This window comes from Odocoileus virginianus, unplaced genomic scaffold (genome assembly GCF_023699985.2).
Source record: "Odocoileus virginianus isolate 20LAN1187 ecotype Illinois unplaced genomic scaffold, Ovbor_1.2 Unplaced_Scaffold_1, whole genome shotgun sequence".
Classification (NCBI taxonomy): Eukaryota; Metazoa; Chordata; class Mammalia; order Artiodactyla; family Cervidae; genus Odocoileus; species Odocoileus virginianus.
The window spans coordinates 9,242,992-9,264,786 of record NW_027224263.1 but is presented as its reverse complement, the minus strand read 5'-3'; the positions used below and the strand labels follow the sequence as shown (position 1 = coordinate 9,264,786).

The window sequence follows — 21,795 nt, the reverse complement described above, 5'->3', positions numbered from 1 at the left end:
TAGTAAACATAATGAAAAGGAATAAAACTAAGTCATTTTAATAAAATGTGTAGATAATTCTGTAGTCACTATTTACCATAAATCCAGATGACTCCTATTATTTCCAGTATAGCTGCAATCAAAATGCCCCATCCAGCACAGAAGTGGTCAATCAGATTAACCCAGTATATTCCAGCCTACCAAAAAAAAAGTCAGTTACTTTTAAATATAGTTTTAATTACTTTTATGATTGATGAGGTACTCAGATTGAATCCACTAATTTGATTTTAACATATGCTCCTTGGTTTCACCTCTGTATACAGGGGGAATGTTTCAAATGTAAACACAAATTGGGCTTTAAATATCTCAAACAGGCTGTACCTTTTATTCTACACTGAGTCCCTATTAAAAAAATAAGCATTTAGAATAGTTAATTATGAAATTGAAAGGTAGTGTGCTCTTTTGTAGCTGCCAAGAAATACAGCCTATGTTCAAAGTCTGTAACTATTGTAATTGGGGAAATTGTCCACTATTGGGCTCCCCCTGCCAAACTATACATGCTATTGAAATTGTGTTATGATGGGAAAAGAATCTGGGTTAAAACTCAGAAAATCTTGAAGTCTGTACTAAACACACTCTTAAACCGTGGCTTCCTCATTTAGATTATAAAGTACATTCCAACTAATATTTTGTCTATGAAAAAATACTGTAGTATACCTGAGTCACACAGATGAGGCCAAGGAAAAACAAAACCAAGCAGCAACCCAAAGTTATGGGAGCCCTCATTTTCTTCATCACTTTGGGAAATAAATCTTGAATTGTTGTGGTAATCGTCTCTTCAGAAGGAAAAAAAATGACATGTAAACTCATTTGCCAATAATTTTAATCATAGAAATCAATTACTATTAACAAAATTTACAAATATATGTTGAGAATATACTCTGGGCCCAACTTCTTGCTTTTAAAAATCCATAGGGTCCTTTCTCTTGGCAGTCTCCACTTATCAGTTCTGATTAAAAAAATCAAATACAGCTCTATTTGTTGTTTTTGGTCTGTTTTGTAAGGTTTTTCATTGGTAGCAATTATAAGGTAATAGTTTCCCGAGGGCTGAAGAAGTTTGAAAGAGGGTTATAGGGAAGAAGAATTTTAGTAGAACTTTTAAATAAGGTGAATTCATATGGAGACAGAAAGGCCTTCTAGGTTTAAGAAGTAAATATGTTCATGAAACAGGGTACTGGCTAAAAGTAGAAGGATATATGAGTAAAGGATTAAGAAACATGTTTGAAATTTTTGGAGGGCTTTGAAAGTCAACTGGAGGAGGCTGGACTTTATCCTATAAATTATTAAAATGTTTTATGTAACAGTGTGATATGACAAACACTGTTTCAGAATTTTTAGTTGTGTACCCTAGGGCAGGAGGAGAAGGGGATGACAGAGGATGAGATGGTTGGATGGCATCACTGACCCAATGGACGTGTGTTTGGGTGGACTCTGGGAATTGGTGATAGACAGGGAGGCCTGGCGTGCTGCAGTTCATGGGGTCGCAAAGAGTTGGACACGGCTGAGCGACTGAACTGAACTGAACCCTAGGGAAAATTCCTATGTGTAAAGAGAACCATATATAAGAATAATTACTGCAGCAGTGCGTGTAACCACTACAATATTGTAATTAGCCTCCAATTAAAATAATTTTAAAAAATTGGAAATAATCCAATGCCCATAATTATGGTAACAGATTGTGAATTAACTTGGTGACTCAGATGGTAAAGAATTTGCCTGCAATGCAGGAGACTCAGGTTCAATCCCTGGGTTGGGAAGATCCCCTGGAGAAGGGAATGGCTACCCACTCCAGTATTCTTGCCTGGAGAATTCTATGGACAGAGGAGCCTGGCAGGCTAAGTCCATGCACAAAGTGTAGCAAAGAGTCAGACATGACTGAGCAACTAACACATGTCTGTGTATCAACATGGATTCATAATACATATAAAGAGCAACTGTCAGAATGGTATGTATGCTATGAAACTTCACATTTATGTGAAATTTTAAAATTCTATCTTATTTATGGATATATATAAAATGTACACAAATAATATATATAATCCATGGTGACAGTTGCTTTCTAGGAAAGAAGAAATGTGAATTGTATTAGGCAGAGAAACATAAAGGACTTCAAATTTATCTGTAACAGTTAATTTTTCTAAAAAAAATGTCTGAAGCAAACAAAATATTAATGTCTGTTCCTTTTGAGTATCTGATACATGAATATGTTGTATTTTTCCATATTTAAAATTTAAGTTAAAAAGAATTTTCAAAAAGATCATTCTGAGAGTAAAAACTAGATGGGGGCAACAAGGGTAAGAAAATAATGTTTTGAAGTAGAGTAAAATATGAGAGGGATATGTTAACATTGGGAGTATTACTTACCAATGGAAGCGAACTGAGAGTCAAGACCCAAAGTCAAAAGCATGAAAAAAAATAATACGGACCAAAATGGCCCACCTGGGAGTTGAGCTAAAGCTTCTGGATAGGCAATGAATGCCAAATCAAAACCTAGGAAAAAAGTAATGGAATTTTAATTTAAGTTAAAGAAAATTAAAGAAATTCACATATTTGAACATTTTTCAATGTAAGATACTAGAAAAATCTCAATTTGGCAACTCAATGGATAATATACATTCTTTAGCAACTGTTTCACTAGCACTTTTTAAAAGTGTTTATGTAGGTTGTTCTATAATATAATGTAAACATGTTGTAAATTAAGCTAGTGAGATAAATTTTGTAAATGGTACATTTCTCACATAAGAAATATTAACTGTATCACTGATGTTTAGCTGATTTTTATTTTTTTTAATTAATGAAGAGCAACTGTCTTAAACTCCAGTCAACTCTTTCCAATGTTTACCCAATATCACAATATGTAGTGTCATTTATTTTTTTCACTGTACATTTCACAGCTGTGTAGTGCCAACTTATTTTTTATTGAAGTATAATTGATTTACAATATTCTCTTAGTTTTGGTATACAACATAGTGATTCTGTATTTTTGCACATTATACTCCATTATAGGTTAATACAAGATAACAGGTATAATTTTAGTGCCATTTAAATTATTATATGGACACCTGCAAGATTGTATGTAATAAAACTATAAATTGAATCTTATTTTCTATTTGATGTATGTTGCCTTTAAAGACACTTGTTAACATTTTTTAAATCATATTATATGATACTTAGTTTAAGTATTTTAAGTGTCTCCAGCCTCCCAGGGGACTGACCTAGGCTTCAGGAGAATTTGCTTCTAGCCTAGGCTCTATCACTTTCTAATTATTTGATCTTCTGCAAGACATAACATTTCTATGCTCAGTCCCATCCTCTGTAAATGAGGAGCTGGACACTACATGATCTTCAAAGTCCTTCCTAGTCCCAACATTCTATTCTCATTCATCAATCTCTCCACCAAATGATACTAACAACAAACAGAAATTTAGTAAGAAAAACCGACTTAAAAGAACCCTAAACTTCTGTTCCTAAGAGTCTTCAAAAGTGAAAGTGTTAGTTGTGTCTTTGCGACCCCATGGACTGTAGCTTGCTAGCCTCCTCTATCCATAGAATTCTCTGGGCAAGAATACTGGGTAGCCATTCCCTTCTCCAGAGGATCTTCCCCACCCAGGGATCGAACCTGGGTCTCTTGCATTGCAGGCAGATTCTTTACCATCTGAGCCACCAAGCCAGATAATTAAAGCATCTCTAGTTAATGTCTTTAAAGTTAAGACGTTCATTAATCAGATTCCTTTAAAGCTGAACACAGCTATATACTCAAAGTCAGTTGGGTTTCAATATATATGACATTTGTGCATTTTAAAAATTAAAAAAATTCAGATCTAACAGTGTAATTGTACATAGATTAATTTTCATATATAGTTTCACATATTCATATATATATTAATACACACATGTATATATATGTATGTGCCTTTATATACATGCATGCAAATGAAGATAATGAATGTAAAGTGCATAGCGTGATGCCTAATACTTGCAATTGTGCAGTAAGTAGTTCACATTAACAGTAAGTAGTTCATATTAAACACTAAACAAAATTTGGAAAAAGCTTTAAACAATTGTTCTGTAATGTAGTCTTGTTTCTCAGATCATCTAAGAATTATTATATGATTGAAACAACCAAGTTATTTAAGATGAAATGAGAAAGAAAACTCCATACCCTAAATCTTGAGTGCTTTAATTGCTATAAAGTATATCAGTGTTTCTTAAATGAGCTATATAGGAGCTATATATAGCATTACATACCTGATTTTACAACTTGTGTGACTTCCTTTCCAGATATATGAGCCATGTGTCCCAATATAGAAAAAATAGCAAATCCAGCGAACACACTAGTAAGGCAGTTTGTCACACAAACTACAATGGCATCTGAGTAGCAGTTGTTCTTGAACTTATTGTAAGATGATAAGGCAACCAGACCACCCCAGGCAACTGACAGAGAATAAAATATCTGTGTGGCAGCATCTTTCCAAACCTATAAAAGAAAATAATATTTAAAAACACACTCTTAATTTTTCATTTGTATAAAATATTTCATATATACAGGTGAATAACTTATAAAAGCAAAACAAACACCTAAATACCCACTACTGAGCTTAACTACTGTAATGATGTAAAGTAATTAGCCTCCAACTAATAAAAATAAATGGAAAAAAAAATTAAAAAAAAACTGTATAAAAAAAAAAAAAGAAAAGAAATAAACTGTTGCTAGGCTATTAAAGCCTCCCTGTGCTCCTTCCTGATCATATCACACTTCCAACTTCAGTGGTAACTGCTATCCTGACTTCTGTGTTTATCATTTTTCTGGTTTTCTTCATATTTTTACTATCCTAAACAATATGGCATTTAGCCTTGCATGTTTTTGAGTTTATAGAAAAGTTATCTTAATGCATGTAAACTAATACAACCTGCTTTTTCCATTCAGTAGTATATGAGATTTATCCATTATCAATTTGAACCATATGAAATTTCAATTCAACTAAATATTGCCAAATTATTCTCCGAAGTGGTTGTATCAGTTTGCACTCCCACCAGATGGTATGAGAGTTCTCACTCCCCCACATCCTTGCCAACATCAATCAGAATTTTGAATGCTGTCCAAACTAATGGCTGTGAAATGAGAGTGTTGATAACCTTAAATAATTTATAAGGCTTAACATGTTTTTATTTGTTTATATTCTATAGTTTTTTTTTTTCTGTGAAATTCCTGTTCACATATTTTGCCAATGTTTTGTTTGGGTTATTTGTCTTATTTGATCTCTAGGAATTCTTTATGTAGTCAGATTCTAATCCTTTATCTGTTATACATCTTAATTTTTTCTCCCAATTTGTGGCTTTTTCCCCCCTCTTAACATTGTGTCCTTTGATGAACCAAAGATTTTGTTTTAATGTAGCTGAAGGTATCTATCTTTGATTTTTACGAATTGTCCTTGATCTCTCTGACTGAAAAAAAGAATCCTTAGCCCAAGGTCATAAAGCTACTATCCTATATTTTCTTCTAAAAGACTTAGTTTTGCTTATTATCCTTAAGTTTAATTCACCTGAAATTGAATTTAATGCATGTTAAATTAGAAATCCAAATACATTGTTTTCTAAATGAAATATCAATTGAAGATAATTGATATTATCTGTTGTATTATTTGGATATCAATTGTATCAATTGGATAGTCCATCCCTTTTCCATTGATCTGTATCCCCACCTCTGCCGCATATCAAGTTCCATGTGTTCACAAATCTTTTTTTGAGATTACTGTTCTGTTCCATGGGTCTGTATGTCTATACCTATGCAAAAACATTATTTTAGCATTAGCATTATAATACCATTTCACACCTGGTAGGACAAGTCTTCCTCATTTCTTAAGAAACGCCTTGCTTTGTTGCATAAATTTTAGAATAAATTTTCAGGTTCTATGGAAACTGTGCTGGGAATTTGATTGGAATTCTGTTTATTCCACATATCAACTTGGGGACAATAAAAACGTATTCTTAACAAGGATAATACTAGGGAGTTTTTAAAGACTTATGATACATTTAGATATCCCTTCAATCATCCAGTTCTCTCATTCCATGTTTTGATTAGAGCCCCATGTAGCCTTATCTCTTTAAGCAGTGCTCACAATCTTCATCTAATTCAACCCCTTTATCATTCCCCCTTTCATGATTTACCCCTCCTGTGTCTTTGCTAAAGGGCAATAATTAGTCTTAGAAACTAACCTAGGTAAATCCATCTTAATAGTGAAATTCTATAGATATAACATTACTCTGAAGAAAAATCTAATTATGGAGACTTCAAATAATAGGACTGGCATATATGTAGGCAAAAGTGTATTTTTAGTCCATCTGAAAATATGATTGGTCAGTGGAAGGCAGGCCATGTTAACATGTGACTTAACAGTTCTAGCTCTGGAATCGAAAAGAATGAAGTCTAAATCCAATACCTCTCACTTTCATTAAATTTGATTCATTTAACATCTTCAAGGCTGTTTCATCATCTGTAAAATGGAGATGATGATAATAATAATAGTAGTAATAACTATGTGTCCTAAGAATGCTGTGAGAATTAAATGAGATAACATATACAAAGTAATTAATAGGATATTCAGTGATAGCTATTATGTTTTTATGGAAAAGAAATATAAACTGATACTCAGTTTCATTTGTGGAAATTAAAAACAATAATTTTCTACTTGAAAGTTATGTAATCTATTTCCAATATCAATAGAAATAAAGTTGTTAGGAGTAAATAAATATTTACTAGGTCTTCAGCTTGATATTAGATGATTATTATACTATAATTGCTTTTATAATGGCAGGAAGCCAGTAGAAAGTAAAATGGATGGATAAATAGATGGGTAGATAGATAGATACATGGATAGACAGCTAGATCATGGTTATTTCATTTATACATTTAACAATTGGTTATATTTAAGTGGTGACTCAGCAGTAAAGAATCTGCCTGCCAGTGCAGGAGATGCAAGAGACTCAGGTTCAATCCCTGGGTCGGGAAGATCCCCTGGAGAAGGAAATGGCAACCCACTCCAGTATTCTTGCCTGGGAAATCCCATGGACAGAAGAGCCTGGAGGCTACAGTCCATGGGGTCACAAAGAGTCAGACATGACTTAGTAACTAAACAACAACAAGACAAGAAAATCATGTGAAAAATAAGATGCACTCATTTCTTAGGCAGTTGTACATATCAGGTTGGCCAACCCAAATGAACTTTTTGGCCAACCCAATATTAAGAGATGAACATGCTTATGTTAGTCTCTCAGCTGCTTTGACTTGATACATATACATGCATATGTGAGTGGGGTGAAGGGTTCTAGAGGTGGTGTGGCAGGTCTCAGTTGTGTAAGAATGCTATGCATACCATGAATGATGTAACTAGGCTGCCTAGTTCCAAACATACTTATCATCTCTATACCTACCCATCTCATGGCTCTATAGAAGACTATTAGTTTAGGGATTGCTGCTGCTGCTAAGTCACTTCAGTCGTGTCTGACTCTGTGCAACCCCATAGACAGCAGCCCACCAGGCTTCTCTGTCCCTGGGATTCTCCAGGCAAGAATACTGGAGTGGGTTGCCATTTCCTTCTCCAAGTTTAGGGACTAGGAAATCTTAATTCAAGATGCACAAACAGGTGATGTAAATTTAACTAAATGTGAATCTTCCTGGGTCTCAACTTTTATCACTGTAGAATGAGGAAGTTAGTAAAACAATCACTGGAGACCCCTCTAGCTATCAATTTGTATGGTTCTCTACTCTCCTAGAGATATCAATCGAGTTCAAATATTTAAAGAAAAGAAAAAATACATACTTGTGATTGCATGCTTAGAATATAGATTGGAGAGGAATAAAAAACATCTAAGAAAAAATGTTCATTGCCAGCAAACCCAAAGAAGGGGTGAGGGTAGTGTTTGTGTTGGGGTGGGGAGGTAGGAGAATTAAATTGTATGTTTTATACAGAACTTTAGGCTTAGCTCTGATGTTCTAAAGATAATAGAGACACCAAGACACAGACCAGTATAAACTAGTCACATAAAAATTTCAGAATAGTCGCATGGAGCTATAAAGTCTAGGTTTCTGAGGCTTTAAAAGCCACTTAGAGGAATATCAAAGGAGCTTTTCCACTGTGCTCAAAGTTATGAGGTTTAAAGAAAATGAAGGGTCCATTTCTTAGGAAAAATGCTGCATTCTACAATTATTTAGTATTATATAACAGCAATAATTAAAATACTTGTATGCTCATTTATATAACAGTTTACCATTTCAAAGTATATTAACATATTTTATCTTGTTTAATAACCTAACAGGGAGAAGATGATGAATCCCAACTTCCATTTTATTTGTTTCTTATCCATCATGAGAAATGGTCATCTACTTGGGAAGAGATTAACAAACAAGGTTAAAAAACGTGAGGCCCAAGAAAAATGAAGAAACAAGCAGTGGCCTTTGGATACACCAAAGCATGTTAATCTCCAACACATAAACAATAAAAGTTCATAGTTCTAAAATGATTTAGAGTGATCAATTTAGATCAACGATTTAGAGTGATTTTTTTGTGATTACTACTGAGTGAAAATGATTTGGACACACAGAAGGTAACCAAAGGCTGGAGACTGACCTCTCAATTTTCAAAAAGGTAAAGGATGGATTTCCATGACTAAAAATTGATAAATTTGACTTGGTTATCAGAAACATTCTACAAAAAATAATTAAATATCCATATTGTGAGTATTTAGAACATAGCAACTGCTGAAAGGTAGCATGAGTTCCACAGAGTACCATAGCAAGCTAAAACTAATATCCATTTTGACTAATAATGCTAATATGATATTATAGTGTTTCTTGATTTTAATATAATATTGTGGGATTTTGCCTGACCAGAAGCTTAATGTGTTCTAAGAATGTGACATGACTACTAAAAAAGTGAAAGTGTTATTAGGCTGTATCAATAGAAGGAAAGTCGATAGAGTACACTTACTGGCAATTCCCTCTGCAGTTAAAATTGTAAAAGATTTTATGTACATATGATACACATAGCCATTATCTGAAGACAGACTAATATTAAAAGGGGTTACCAATTCATATTCATGGCACATATTTATGTGTCTTGTATACAAGTAACAGTTTTGTTTATGGAATTCTTCATTTAAACTTTATGTTTTAACTTCAGAATATTAACTTTTGAAGACAAAGCTTATATTAGACCATTAAACCATGAACTGTAATCGTTAAATCTACTATGCGTTTATCTGATAAGTCACATGCATGCTAAGTCACTTCAGTTGTGTCTGACTCTTTGCAACCTCATGGACTGTAGCCCACCAGGCTCCTCTGTCCATGGGATTCTTCAGGCAAGAATACTGGAGTGGGTTGCCATGCCCTTCTCCAGGGGATCTTCCCAACCCAGGGATCGAACTCACGTCTCTTATGTCTCCTGCATTGCAGGCAGGTTCTTTACCACTAGTGCCACCTGGGAAGCCCTGGTCATCAATTTGTGGGTATTTCATGCATGAAATATGCTTTTTCAAATTAATAAGCCCCACATCCTTTTGGTCAAATAGGGTCAGTTTGAATAAAATGACTTTGAAAATCCTGTTGCTAAAAATGACTGTCTCACTTCCAATAAGACAGCATTAGTGTCATGTTAAACACTTAAAATCAGGCATCCTAGTGGACAGAAACATTAATAACTTTAACTCCATATTCTTTTATAAGCTATTACATTGCAACACTCTAGGTAATCAAAGATTTTCAGTATTGACTTTTAAGGTTTACCTCCTTAGATAATGTGAGATCCGAATTGTCTTACCTCAGCATCCTTAAGTTTTGCAAAATCTGACTGTGCTCCAATATAGTATGAAATGCCTTTTGCTGCACCTTCCAGAGTTGCCCCTCGAATCACCAGGATGAGTAGGACAACATAGGGGAAAAGAGCTGTAAAATACACCACCTACCAAGAACAACCAAAAGTTATTATTTTTAAAACTCATGGTATATAATTGTATACAAACAAAGTTACTAGCCAGTTGAAATGTTTAGCTTATTAATGTCTGATAATACTAATACCAAAGTTGGCATAATTTCCTCTTTCTGTTTTTACCACTCTTCGAATGATCCACTTTCAAAACACTCTGATGTATGTGGCAATGTTTCCCAGGTTTATGTTGTAAATAAACACTATATCAGCAGTGGTTATTTGAAATCCAGATGGAGTGCTTTCCTAAATGTATCCTGGTAAATGTTGGTGATTTCTTCTCTGGTTCTTCTGCCTTTTCCAAATCCAGCTTGTACATCTAGAAGTTCAAACTACTATACAATTGTGTTCATTTCACATACTAGCAAGGTAATGTTCAAAATCCTTCAAGCTATCCTTCAACAGTACATGAACCAAGAACTTCCAGATGTACAAGCTGGATTTAGAAAAGGCAGAGGAACCAGAAAAAAATTGCCAACATCTATTACATAATAGTAAAAGCAAGGGATTTCAAGAAAAAAATATCTGCTTCACTGGCTACACTAAAGCCTTTGACTGTGTGGATCACAACAAATTGTGGAAAATTCTTAAAGAGATGGAATACCAGACCACCTTACCTGCCTCCTGAGAAACCTGTATGCAGGTCAAGAAGCAACAGTTAGAACCAGACATGGAACAACAGACTGGTTCAAAATTGGGAAAGGAGTACATCAAGGCTGTATATTGTCACTCTGCTTATTTAACTTCTATGCAGAGTACATCATGCAAAATGCCAGGCTGGATGAATCACAAGCTGGAATCAAGATTGCCAGGAGAAATATCAACAACCTCAGATATGCAGATGATACCACTCTAATGGCAGAAAGTGAAGAGGAACTGAAGAGCCTCTTGATGAAAGTGAAAGAGGAGAGTGAAAAAGCTGGCTTAAAACTCAACATTCAAAAAATGAAGATCATGGCATCCGGTCCCATCACTTCATGGCAAATAGATGGAAGAAAAGTGAAAACAGTGGCAGATTTTATTTTCTTGGGCTCCAAAATCACTGTGGATGGTGACTGCAGCCATGAAATTAAAAGATGTTTGCTCCTTGGAAGAAAAGCTATGACAAACCTAGACAGCATATTCAAAAGCAGAGATATCACTTTGCCGACAAAGGTCTGTATAGTCAAAGCTATGGTTTTTTTCAGTAGTCATGTATGGATGTGAGAGTTCAACCATAAAGAAGGCTGAGCACTGAAGAATTGATGCTTTTGAATTGTGGTGCTAGAGAAGACTCTTGAGAGTCCCTTGGACAGCAAGGAGATCAAACCAGTCAATCCTAAAGGAAATCAACCCTGAATATTCATTGGAAGGACTGATGCTGAAGCTGAAGCTCCAATACTTTGGTCACCTGATGCAAAGAGCCAACTCATTGGAAAAGACCCTGATGCTGGGAAAGATTGAGGGCAGGAGGAGAAGGGGTGACAGAGGATAAGATGGTAGATGGCATCACTGACTCAATGGACATGAGTTTGAACAAACTCTGGGAGATAGTGAAAAACAGGGAAACCTGGCATGCTGAAGTCCATGGGGTTGCAAAAAGTCAGACGCAACTTGGTGACTAAACAACAAATGTCTGATAGGAGTGAAAATCACCTCTTGGTAAATTAGTGCATTAAGGTGGGAAAGAAAATGATTTTAAAGTAGTTTTAAAAGTAAACTTTTAACTGAAGTAGTTAGTCTATGCTCAATCCCAGAGAAGAAAGAAAATCTAGTAGTTGCCCAACTCCTGTGAAAGTTTTTAAAGTGAGTACTGGACACTTGACATTATTATCCTTAAAGCTACCATTTAGAGTGTTTGAGAGCACACATATATACATGTGAACTGCTTGTATCCTAGATAACACATGGTTCCAGATGAGCAGACTGCCTTTGAGGCTGGCTTTTCATTAATGTGGATAGTTTCTTTGCTCTATATATGTCTTATGTTTGGTAATATGCCCAAGGAGACGATTTAAACAAACCATCCTGAGACCAGTAAAAATTAATTGCCAGGGTAAATGGATTTTCATGGATTTTTCAATATTAACATCAAAAAGGAACCAAGGGTTTCAAAAATGTACAATCGCAACATTGTTTTGGAAAATTTCCACTGACTTTGTGATGTTCCCAGTATTTTTGTGATCTATCAGTATGTCTTATTACAATGTAGCAGTAACTGTGCTAGATATTGTATCAGGAACACAAAGATAGTATCCACAGTTATTCTTGTTCTCTGTCCTTATGGAAATTTTAGTCTGGTAGTTACAAACACACACATGTTTATTTTTCTGGGTATTGTACAGCTAGTCACAGAGAAAATTTCATGTTGTCCGCTGATATTGCCACAGTGCTCTCTGAAAGTTTAAAAATAAAACAGTGACATGGGAAATGTTTTTCAGAAGAAGCTTTCTGCTGAAAGAGGGTTCTGAGTCAATTTTTGCAAGCTTTAAGAGAATACTTGTATAGCTTTATTTTTTTCCTTCTCTCTCCAACAATGGAATAATGGGAATACTGACACTATTACCCTATATAACATATATAACAGGGATCTAGACTTTCCAAACCAAAAATTGTAACATATAATGTCACTCAAGATGCTTCTTTATTATAATAGGATGGAAATTTTAAAAATATACTCCCAAGCCTCAGAATGCTGTATCAGCTAGAAGGGTCCAAGTTTAGAGAAATTACACATCTAGTACTAATTTTTGCTAGTTTTATTTTTAATAATAGCAGTGTTCTTATGTATTTTCTTAGAGTGAGGCTGCCTACTTAGAAAACTTTTCACACATTCAAAACATCTCATGATAGAAAAAAACATGCATTTGATACTACTTGGCAATGAACTACAATGAAATTGGAAAACAGTAACATCACTGTCTAAGGTGTTTTCTAAATTACCTTTCCAGAAGACTTTATTCCTTTACATAGTGCTGCTCCAACTATGAGCCAAGCCAGAAGAAGACAAAGTGCTAAATACCAAACAATGACTCCAGTCTCATCCAGTCCACTTGACCGTTGGAGTGCCACTTTACTGAAAACACATATGTCCTTTGATTAACACACAATCATTCATCTTAATACATTGAATTTTATAATATCTTTCATACAGGGGAAGCTTCATGAGTATTTTACTAATACTCATACTAATTCATATTTATTAATATTAATACAACATATTAATACTAATATTAATTAGTATTTATTAATGTTAATATGACATCAATGTCATATGAGGCTTTTACTGATACAGTTGTATGGAGGGGCAAAAATAATTCATTGAAAAGTCAGACTCAGAACCTTCTGGTCAACTGCAGCCAATCCACAATTTCAAATCATGGAATACAAGATCTAGTCATTCCTTTAGCTCCGATTTTCCCCTAATATTTCAAAACTCCTCTATGGAAAAAATTAACCTTACATCAGATTATTTTACTCATTATGATATTTTTCCCTCAAGTTAAAATGACAGAGAAGACATTTTAAATTGTATTAAATATTTTCGTATTCATCATAGTGTTAGTCACTCAGTCATGTCTGACTCTTTGCAACCCCATGGACTGTAGCCCACCAGGCTCCTCTGTCCATGGGATTTTCCAGGCAAGAATACTGGAGTGGGTTGCCATTCTCCCTTCTCCAGGGGATCTTCCTGACCCAGGGATTGAAACCCAGGGATCGAACCCAAGTCTCCTGCATTGCAGGCAGATTTTTTACCACCTGAGCCAGGGAAGCTCTAATTCATCATACTTGCTGTTATTATCAAAGCTAAATGGTCCCATTTTTATACTTTTTTCAAAGGCTTTCTGTAAAATTCCATGATTTCTACTAGGGACATATATAGATATAGGATTTTACTTCTTAGCTTGATGTTTAGAACATTTCAGGGGCCAAATTTTAAAAGGGTCACACAGAGCAGTAACATGGAGATGAGGAAGACTTCATTACAGCAATAGTCAAAGAAGTTATATAAGAATAAAGAGCAGGTATACAGTAAGGAGATTAAAGGCATCATTTAAAATTAATAAAAGCAAATATAACCCCAAACATCTATTTTGTCATATAATGACAACTATAAACAAAATGAATAATGAAGAATTTCAGCCTTAAATAGCAATTCTGCCCCTAGTATTATTCATCACCCAACTGTTTATCATTAGAACTTGCTCATTATAGTCTAAAAATTGCATATTTTTCTTTAAAGCAATGCCCTAACTTATAGATAATAAGCACTATATAAATCATCACTGATGACCTTGTGCCCATTTAATAACTAACTTATGAATGACAATCTATTAGCTATGGGCTAATTTTGCAGGCTACTACTATTCACACAGGATAAACATTTGAGTCAAATGAAGTATAATTTGCTCTTATATGAGTTAAGAAAAGAGCTGATCAATATTTTATTGTTATTTATAAAAAAATTTTACTAACATCTGCTTAGGATGTAGATAGTATACTGTACTCACTTCCAATACTGTTCACTGGGAAGCTGCCCTGTCTGATAAACTTCACTTCCATTGATGCAGGTAAGATTGTTGGCGTCTACCCAGCTTTTATTTGCTTGGAAGATTTCATTTATTCTTATACTCACATTACAATGTGTCACTAAAAATTAGAAAAAAAGAATACACACAGACTTGTACTTAGTTTTAGAAGAGTGCTTTCCTGGAAATAAAGTTTAAATGGTGAAATACTTAAGGTACTGTCTAAATTGTTATTTATTGAATGTGGAGTAGAAATCTCACAAATGGAATAAGCCATGCACACTCAGCAACTTAAATCTTCTCTACTACTAAGCTGAGGGTGAGTATGAAAATATCTGCCCTTTTAAACAGTATGTATTTTTATATTTACAGTATATTTTTATATTTACAGTATATTATATTTACAGTAACAACAGCTGTAGAGGAATAGTCATTTCAATTGGGATTCAGTACTCTAGGGAAATTTTCATATGTGAATTTATTTAACCTATATAGATAAATGACACCTTTAAATTCCTAAGAAGTGTTAAATCTGTATTAATTTATTCTCCAATATACACAGCCAATCCCAGTGGTAATAGTCTACAATATCGATGCTACATTATTCCAAAGACTAGCAATACTCACCATCTCTTGAACATTACTATGTATCATAAACAGTGATTTTCTCTCTTACCACTTTCCCATTTTTTCCCTTGTGCCACCCGCAACCTAGGTCTGCAAGAAGTACTCCAAGTAGTGGTTTAGCTTTACTGGCTGCCCTCAGAAATTAACATATTGCATTAATCAACTTTCAGGTTATACATGATTTATTCTGATCTCATCAGTAACCTGTGGCTCACTTAAAGTTGAACCTAAATTTGTTAGGAAATGATTTAGGCCTTTAATCTTGTTAGAAAATATAAAAGAATGAATGATTCAGAGTTAACAATAAATAAATGAATTTTACCAAAAGGTGATCTGCTACAGTTTCCATCAGCCCAACTGACGGAACATTTTGACCATGGTAGTTCACGTTGAAAAGAAGCAAACAGGTAGTAAAGACTATAGGCAATTATGACATTATAATAGATTGTCACAAAAAGGGATATCAGGACCATTGTAATCCCCACACCTGGAAAAGAGAACAATTAAAAAAATAAGTGAAATTTCTTTTGCTAATTCATACAGCTGCATTCTCAATTTCCACAAAATCTATTTTAAACTGAGAAAACTGTTTCAATGTTTTCTGTTTATTGGAGGGGTGGAAGATAGTACTGCTGTCTGAATAGCTTCTCAAAATTATTTTGATGATTGATTTTTTGAGACATTTTGAGTTGATCAGGAAAAGGTGCTAAGATTAAAGATCTATATTAAGCCACTGAATTCACAGAAAGAAAAACCATGTTCATTACTCATTAAGTCTGTAAATTCTTGTCAGAGTGGGTACTATTTAAAAAAAAAACTATTCAAGCTCATATCCTATTCACTGACCAATACTCCCATATTCATCTATAAACCAACATTTTGACAAATAGAAGATAAAGCCTCTGAATGAATGTCCTAAGGGGAAAATGTATAGCATTTCTACAAGTATATTTAAAGAAAATTCAGTAAATTGGTAAGTATCTGAATTTAAACTTCTGAAATTTCTTTAACTCTCTAGTTTCAAAACGCAGCTTAGCATACTGAATATAACTCCTATATTAAAACTAACTTTTGAGGTAGCTTCCTTAATATTCCAGCATGATAGTCTCTTCACCTCACTATAAATGTATTTTTGATGCTACATTGAAACTTTTACAAGTAGCTTTCAGCAGCTAGCATGTACCAAAAATGATATATAATCTTCAAACAGAAAGGTTGTTTGATATTTAATAACAATCAAAGCATTTTCAAAGAAAAAAACGTTCCCAGTGTCCTATTCCATTAGGATCATCCAAGAGAAAAATAGTGACCTGCCCTTCAACTTTTCTGAATGAGGCATTGTGAAAGATATGCAAAAGCAGGAAGACAGATCCGCATACAAAGTAGAAGAAAAGCCAGAGCCATAAAGTTAACGCACAAGACAGTTTGCCAAGAGAATTCAAGAGGTGAAAATAGGAAAATAATAACAACTTCCTCATATCCTTCTTGACCCCGACCATATCTGCAGCCCAAGATAAAAAGAAATACATATTAACATTTGATTTCTAAATTTGATGGTGACAAATAGAAAAACAATGTATGTCTCTGCCTTTGAAAGTTAGTTGCTCAACTGTGTCCAATTCTTTGCTGCCCCATGGACTGTATAGCCCAGGAGGCTCCTTGGTCCATGGATTTCCCAGGCAAGAATACTGGAGTGGGTGTCATTTCCTCCTCCAGGGGATTTTCCTGACCCAGGGATCAAACCTGCATTTCCTGCATTGCAGGCAGATTCTTTACCACCTGGGCCATCATGTCCAAATGCTAAATGCTTTCATCCACACAGTGAGGACAGCTATATGCAGGAACAAACCAAAAACCACAATAAGGAAAACATTTTAATACCAACCTTGAAACAATGGAAGAATCCTCCAAACTGAAACTGGACCCAAGCTAGAAAATTGTCCCATGGAGCACTCTAAGAAGAACAAAGGTAAACCAGCCAGGGCTAACATAATCACATATGGTATCAAGAAGGCACCTAGAAAAGGCAAAAAAAAAAAAAAAAAGAACCAAAGTACTATTATATGCTCAACTCTTGATGGCACTTTGACAGCCAACACAACATTTTGAAAGCACTCTGATATAGTAGAGTTAGAGAGAACTTAGTCTGGGCTTCAAATCTGTGAGAAAGTAGTTGATTCTCTAAACCTTGGATTCCTCATCCGTGAAATGGGGATGCTGGTATTACCTAGTGAGGTTGTTGTGATTATTAAAAACAATAACCTATAAAAAGCAATTCAAAGAAGTTGAATGATCATAGGCTTTGGAGACTGATAGACCTAGGTTTATATTCTGGCTTCATCATGTACTAGTTATGTGACCTGGGGCAGTTTATCTAACCTCTCAATCTTGGGTTCCTCATAAATGGGAAGAGTGATGCCAACTCATCAGTTTGTGGTAACAGTTTAATCACAGAGCCTATGTGAAAACACTTCACAAAATGGGCAGGCAGATAGTATATGTTCAAAGCTAGTTTTCCTCCTCTCTCCTTAAAAAAAAAAAACAATCTGCTTTTAAGACTTAGAGTTTAAATGTTAAGTGTGGTTCAAAGTAGAAGCTATTGCAGTTAAGTTCATTATTCTCCACATAGTCATGTGTTAATAGGAAACATTATTTTTGGTAGAAGGATCTTGAACCCTTGAGATGCATTCAGAATTAACATTCAATTTCATAACGACCAATTCTCCTACATTTAGATTATTCAGTCCCATTTTTGTTTTTTTGTTAAACCTTTTATTATTTTACATCTATTCTGTCTACTTTTAGGGCATACAATTCATTTAAACTTAGACCAGATTTTTGGTATAAGAATATTAAATTTATTGTTTAAGTATTCTAGAAGTCTTAAATGAACACTGTTCAATAAGAAAATGTGGAGATAAGTGAATAAAATAGACTTTGGGTTGGATTATGTACATTTTTTCTTCATATAGTTTTCCCATTATGATACTGTAATGTCATACCTGGAGATTACATTTTTTTTCTAACCCTACAAATATATTTTACTAAAAATAAGAAGACAATAAAGTACTTGTTACATCCAAGTCACTAGTCACCAGAACATAGGGACAAATATGTTTTTACAGATGTTGCAATGTACATACCATCATTACTATGACTAATAGAAGTTTAATTCCTACCAATGGTAAATATGAAGAAAAAGTAATACACAATATCTGTTTGAAAAACAATATGCAATGTTTTGCTAGCCCAGTGTAAACAGGTTTTTAGACACATACAAAAAACAATTTTCCTCACTCTTATGGTGAGGAATATATAATGGCTTTTCACCCATTATATTATTATTATTAATAAAAACCATAACTGGTAGATTATCAATTGGTCAAGTTATCATTGATTATCAATGGTCAAATTGTTAACACTACCGACCTAGACCCTAAGGTAGTCTGATATTTCTCTTTCTTATAGTGTTAAAAAGCACCTAAAGATAAAAATGATTCCAGATTTTAGCAACAGTCTTTTAAGCCTGACCATAAGTTTAAATATAATCTATTAACATTTGACAAATTTGAATTTCATGTTCCTGTTCTACCCTTGGGCAAAAAAGAGAAAGAAGCAATTGAGAGAGACTAGATCATCCACTACTCAAATGATGTGATCTTTAAAAAATGAGAGCCAATATGATATGCTAATTTTTAGAGGAAACAGTGAGAGAGGTAATAGCATACAATAAAATAATGCCATTTTGTTTCAGCTAAGTTTAAAAATTCTATATTAAACGTAGTTTGATATAGTTCCTAGAAATCTATAGTAAGTACTAGCCCTTTATGACATCAACTCCCAGGGTATTTCTTAATTTAAACCTGAACATAAGGGGCTGAAAAGGAACCTGAATGCTTTTCTCTACTACACTGACCTTAGGACATATGATTCCTGACTCATCTTCCAGCTCAAATGTATACTAAACTCTTGATTAAACAATGTTGGCTCTAGATAGGGTAATTTATGGCACCAACACTTCAAGTGTTTGATAAACAGAGCTCCTTTCTTAAATCTCTGAAGGGCAACATGAATGTTTTAATATAACCAATTAATAAGGAATGTAAGATTGAAATATCACCACACAAAATCCTATTGTACCAAGAAAAATAATTACAGTGGCATAGTTTCACTGGTATCCAATTTTGAAATATAAGGGAATGTCACCTCTACACTTCTAATAGGACTTGTAATTACAAGTAAATAAATATGGTGTAAGTGAAAAGTTGTTTCAACATTACTAGAGGATTGTGCAATTCATTCTGTTTCCTTTTGGGTGTCACTTCAGAGTTATTTTTTTCTCCTTGTTCTAATCGAGTCTTCTTTAGTGATCTATGAGGTATAAACCATATTGTTTTACAGAAATTAAACACCTAGCCTTGAATTAAATTCTATTGCATTTTAGAAGGATCTTCTGCCTGGTCAATCCAATTTGGAGTATATGTAACTTATATTGCAGCTTAAAGTACAAAACCTTTAATTAATTTTTAATCAGTTCTTTCCACACTTAAGTTTCCAAAATGTAATGCCTTATTTTATTTAAGCAAATGATTTATTTGAATTTCTCATTAGAATGAGAATTCCCTGCCTTTTGCTTAGATTCAGCAATAAATTAGGCAAAACACAACTTGAGTCAGAACACATTATCATAGGAACATGTATAAATTAAGAAGAGTAAGTCATATGAAGATTGCATGGGATTTCAAATGAGAAGTCAGAAGTGCTAAATATTGCAACTTTTATCAAGTTTATATCTGAAGATCTTATGAAACCAGCTTTCTAACTTGAGCTAGAAAACCATGGTCTAATAGTAAAATGCAGTATGCTAGTTTCCCATCCTCCCACTAACCCATATTATCATATACCTTTCCTTAGATCTTAAAATATCATCAGAGGCCATAGAGCACCTCCCTTAAAACTGAAGGGGAAATAAATTGGGGGGTGGGTAGTACCTCCGCCATTGTTGTAGGTCAAATAGGGGAATCGCCACACGTTCCCCAGTCCCACTGCATATCCAACCATAGATAAAAGATAATCTGATTTTTTGGACCAGTTACCACGCTCCTGGTTCTCATCATTTTCATTAACATGAAGATTCTCGGGTGCAACCTCAGCATTCTAGAAAAAGAAAAACATCAACAGCTTATTTTTCTATTAAAAATTAAACAGAAGCATAATTTCAAAAATTCATAGAGTGACCGTGAGAGACAGAAAGACATACAGAGACAGGCAGACAGAGACAGAGAGAAACGAACCCTGAAAAACATAGCCAAAGAGAACGTTTTCCAAAGCTAGTGACACCTCTGTGCATGGCTGCTTTTAAAATGAAAAAAAAAAAAACTCTGTAGGTGGATATTTTCACTAGTTCTTTGAGTTATATCATCCAAATTTTAGTGAAAAGGTTACATGTGGCACCCAGTATAAAAGGCAAATGAAGATGGGCAAATAAAATTTCAAGTACAAAAGTCTTAAAGATGAATTAGGTAAAATCAACACTCTTGAAATTGGAGGAACTCTTTGAAAAAAGTTTCAAATATAGTTTCCGCTTTTAAAAAAAAATCATAGACTCTTTCATACTGGCTGATAGTCTTTTTTTTTTTGAAATGTATAAATATTTTATTTTATTTATTTTTCTTATTTTTATTTATTTATTTTTCATTTATTTTTATTAGTTGGAGGCTAATTACTTTACAATATTGTAGTGGTTTTTGTCATACATTGACATGAATCAGCCGTGGATTTACATGTATTCCCCATCCCGATCCCCCCTCCCACCTCCCTCTCCACCCAATTCCTCTGGCTGATAGTTTTGATGTTTGGAACTGTCAGGGAAGTTTGAGTTCCTCTCCATATCTTGGAGAGTAAGATCAGTGCTTTTCTGAAAGCCACAAAATAATATTCAGACAAATTTTCATGTCTCATCAGGTGGAACAGCACTCTCTCCACTTCAGAGAAGAGGGAAGCATTCCCTCAGGTCAGGTCATTTTCTTATTTCCCTTCAACCTATGGACACAGTCCAGATAGGGACAGAACACAGATGGTGGTGGGCACACCCAAGGCAGATGATGAGGCGACCGTAAGTCTTCTAGCTACCAGAGTAAGAGCCGTCCTGTTTCCTCTCCTATATGGGGATACCTCAGCCACACTTGAAAGCATTTGAACAGAAATGTAAACAGAATAGCCGAAGAGAGCAAAAACTGAGATTTGCCTCTTTAAGTTTTCCCTTCCCAAGCCCTCCACAGGTCCGCAGCTCACAGACTCCTACCTCCTTCCTTCTGCACTTGAAGAAGCTCAGACACTTCAACTTGTCCATGGTTCACTGGCTCCCTGGGCTGCTCCTCCTGTCTCTCAGTCTGGCCGAGCTTGACTGGTGACGGATACACACTCCCCGGTCACTAGCTGCCAGAGTGAGCCACCTTGCCCAGGGGAGGGACCATTTATGGAGGGAAGCTCCCTCCTCCCCCGCCTGGTTGCCCTGTCATGTCAATTACCGGAAGGGACTAAAGTGAGGCTCCGGTTTTTCCCCAGGTAAACTGGCATGTAGCAATCCCCTGCCCCGGCCCCGGGAAAGGGCTGGGCTGTGAGACAGCGGAGCAGTC

General features: G+C 34.8%; 1 protein-coding gene and 1 non-coding gene across 2 annotated transcripts in view; one reads left to right on the top strand and one right to left on the bottom strand.

The window, feature by feature from the left end:
• The window catches only part of LOC110146367 (uncharacterized), a 17,592-nt gene extending 9,196 nt beyond the window's left edge, over window positions 1-8,396 (top strand). Inside the window, exon 3 of the transcript XR_011485880.1 lies at window positions 8,356-8,396. This is a non-coding gene — a transcript (uncharacterized protein). The remainder of the gene's footprint in view (window positions 1-8,355) is intronic.
• SLC6A14 (solute carrier family 6 member 14) overlaps window positions 1-21,795 on the bottom strand; it is a 27,905-nt gene extending 6,110 nt beyond the window's left edge. The window contains exons 1-11 of the mRNA XM_020907185.2: window positions 21,462-21,795; window positions 20,149-20,314; window positions 17,043-17,174; window positions 15,480-15,644; window positions 14,513-14,651; window positions 12,945-13,077; window positions 9,858-9,998; window positions 4,288-4,516; window positions 2,404-2,529; window positions 697-815; window positions 77-176 (exon numbers count right to left, since the gene is read on the bottom strand). Coding sequence (XP_020762844.1) covers window positions 77-176; window positions 697-815; window positions 2,404-2,529; window positions 4,288-4,516; window positions 9,858-9,998; window positions 12,945-13,077; window positions 14,513-14,651; window positions 15,480-15,644; window positions 17,043-17,174; window positions 20,149-20,314; window positions 21,462-21,509 — 1,498 coding nt within the window. The 5' untranslated portion in view covers window positions 21,510-21,795. The remainder of the gene's footprint in view (window positions 1-76; window positions 177-696; window positions 816-2,403; window positions 2,530-4,287; window positions 4,517-9,857; window positions 9,999-12,944; window positions 13,078-14,512; window positions 14,652-15,479; window positions 15,645-17,042; window positions 17,175-20,148; window positions 20,315-21,461) is intronic.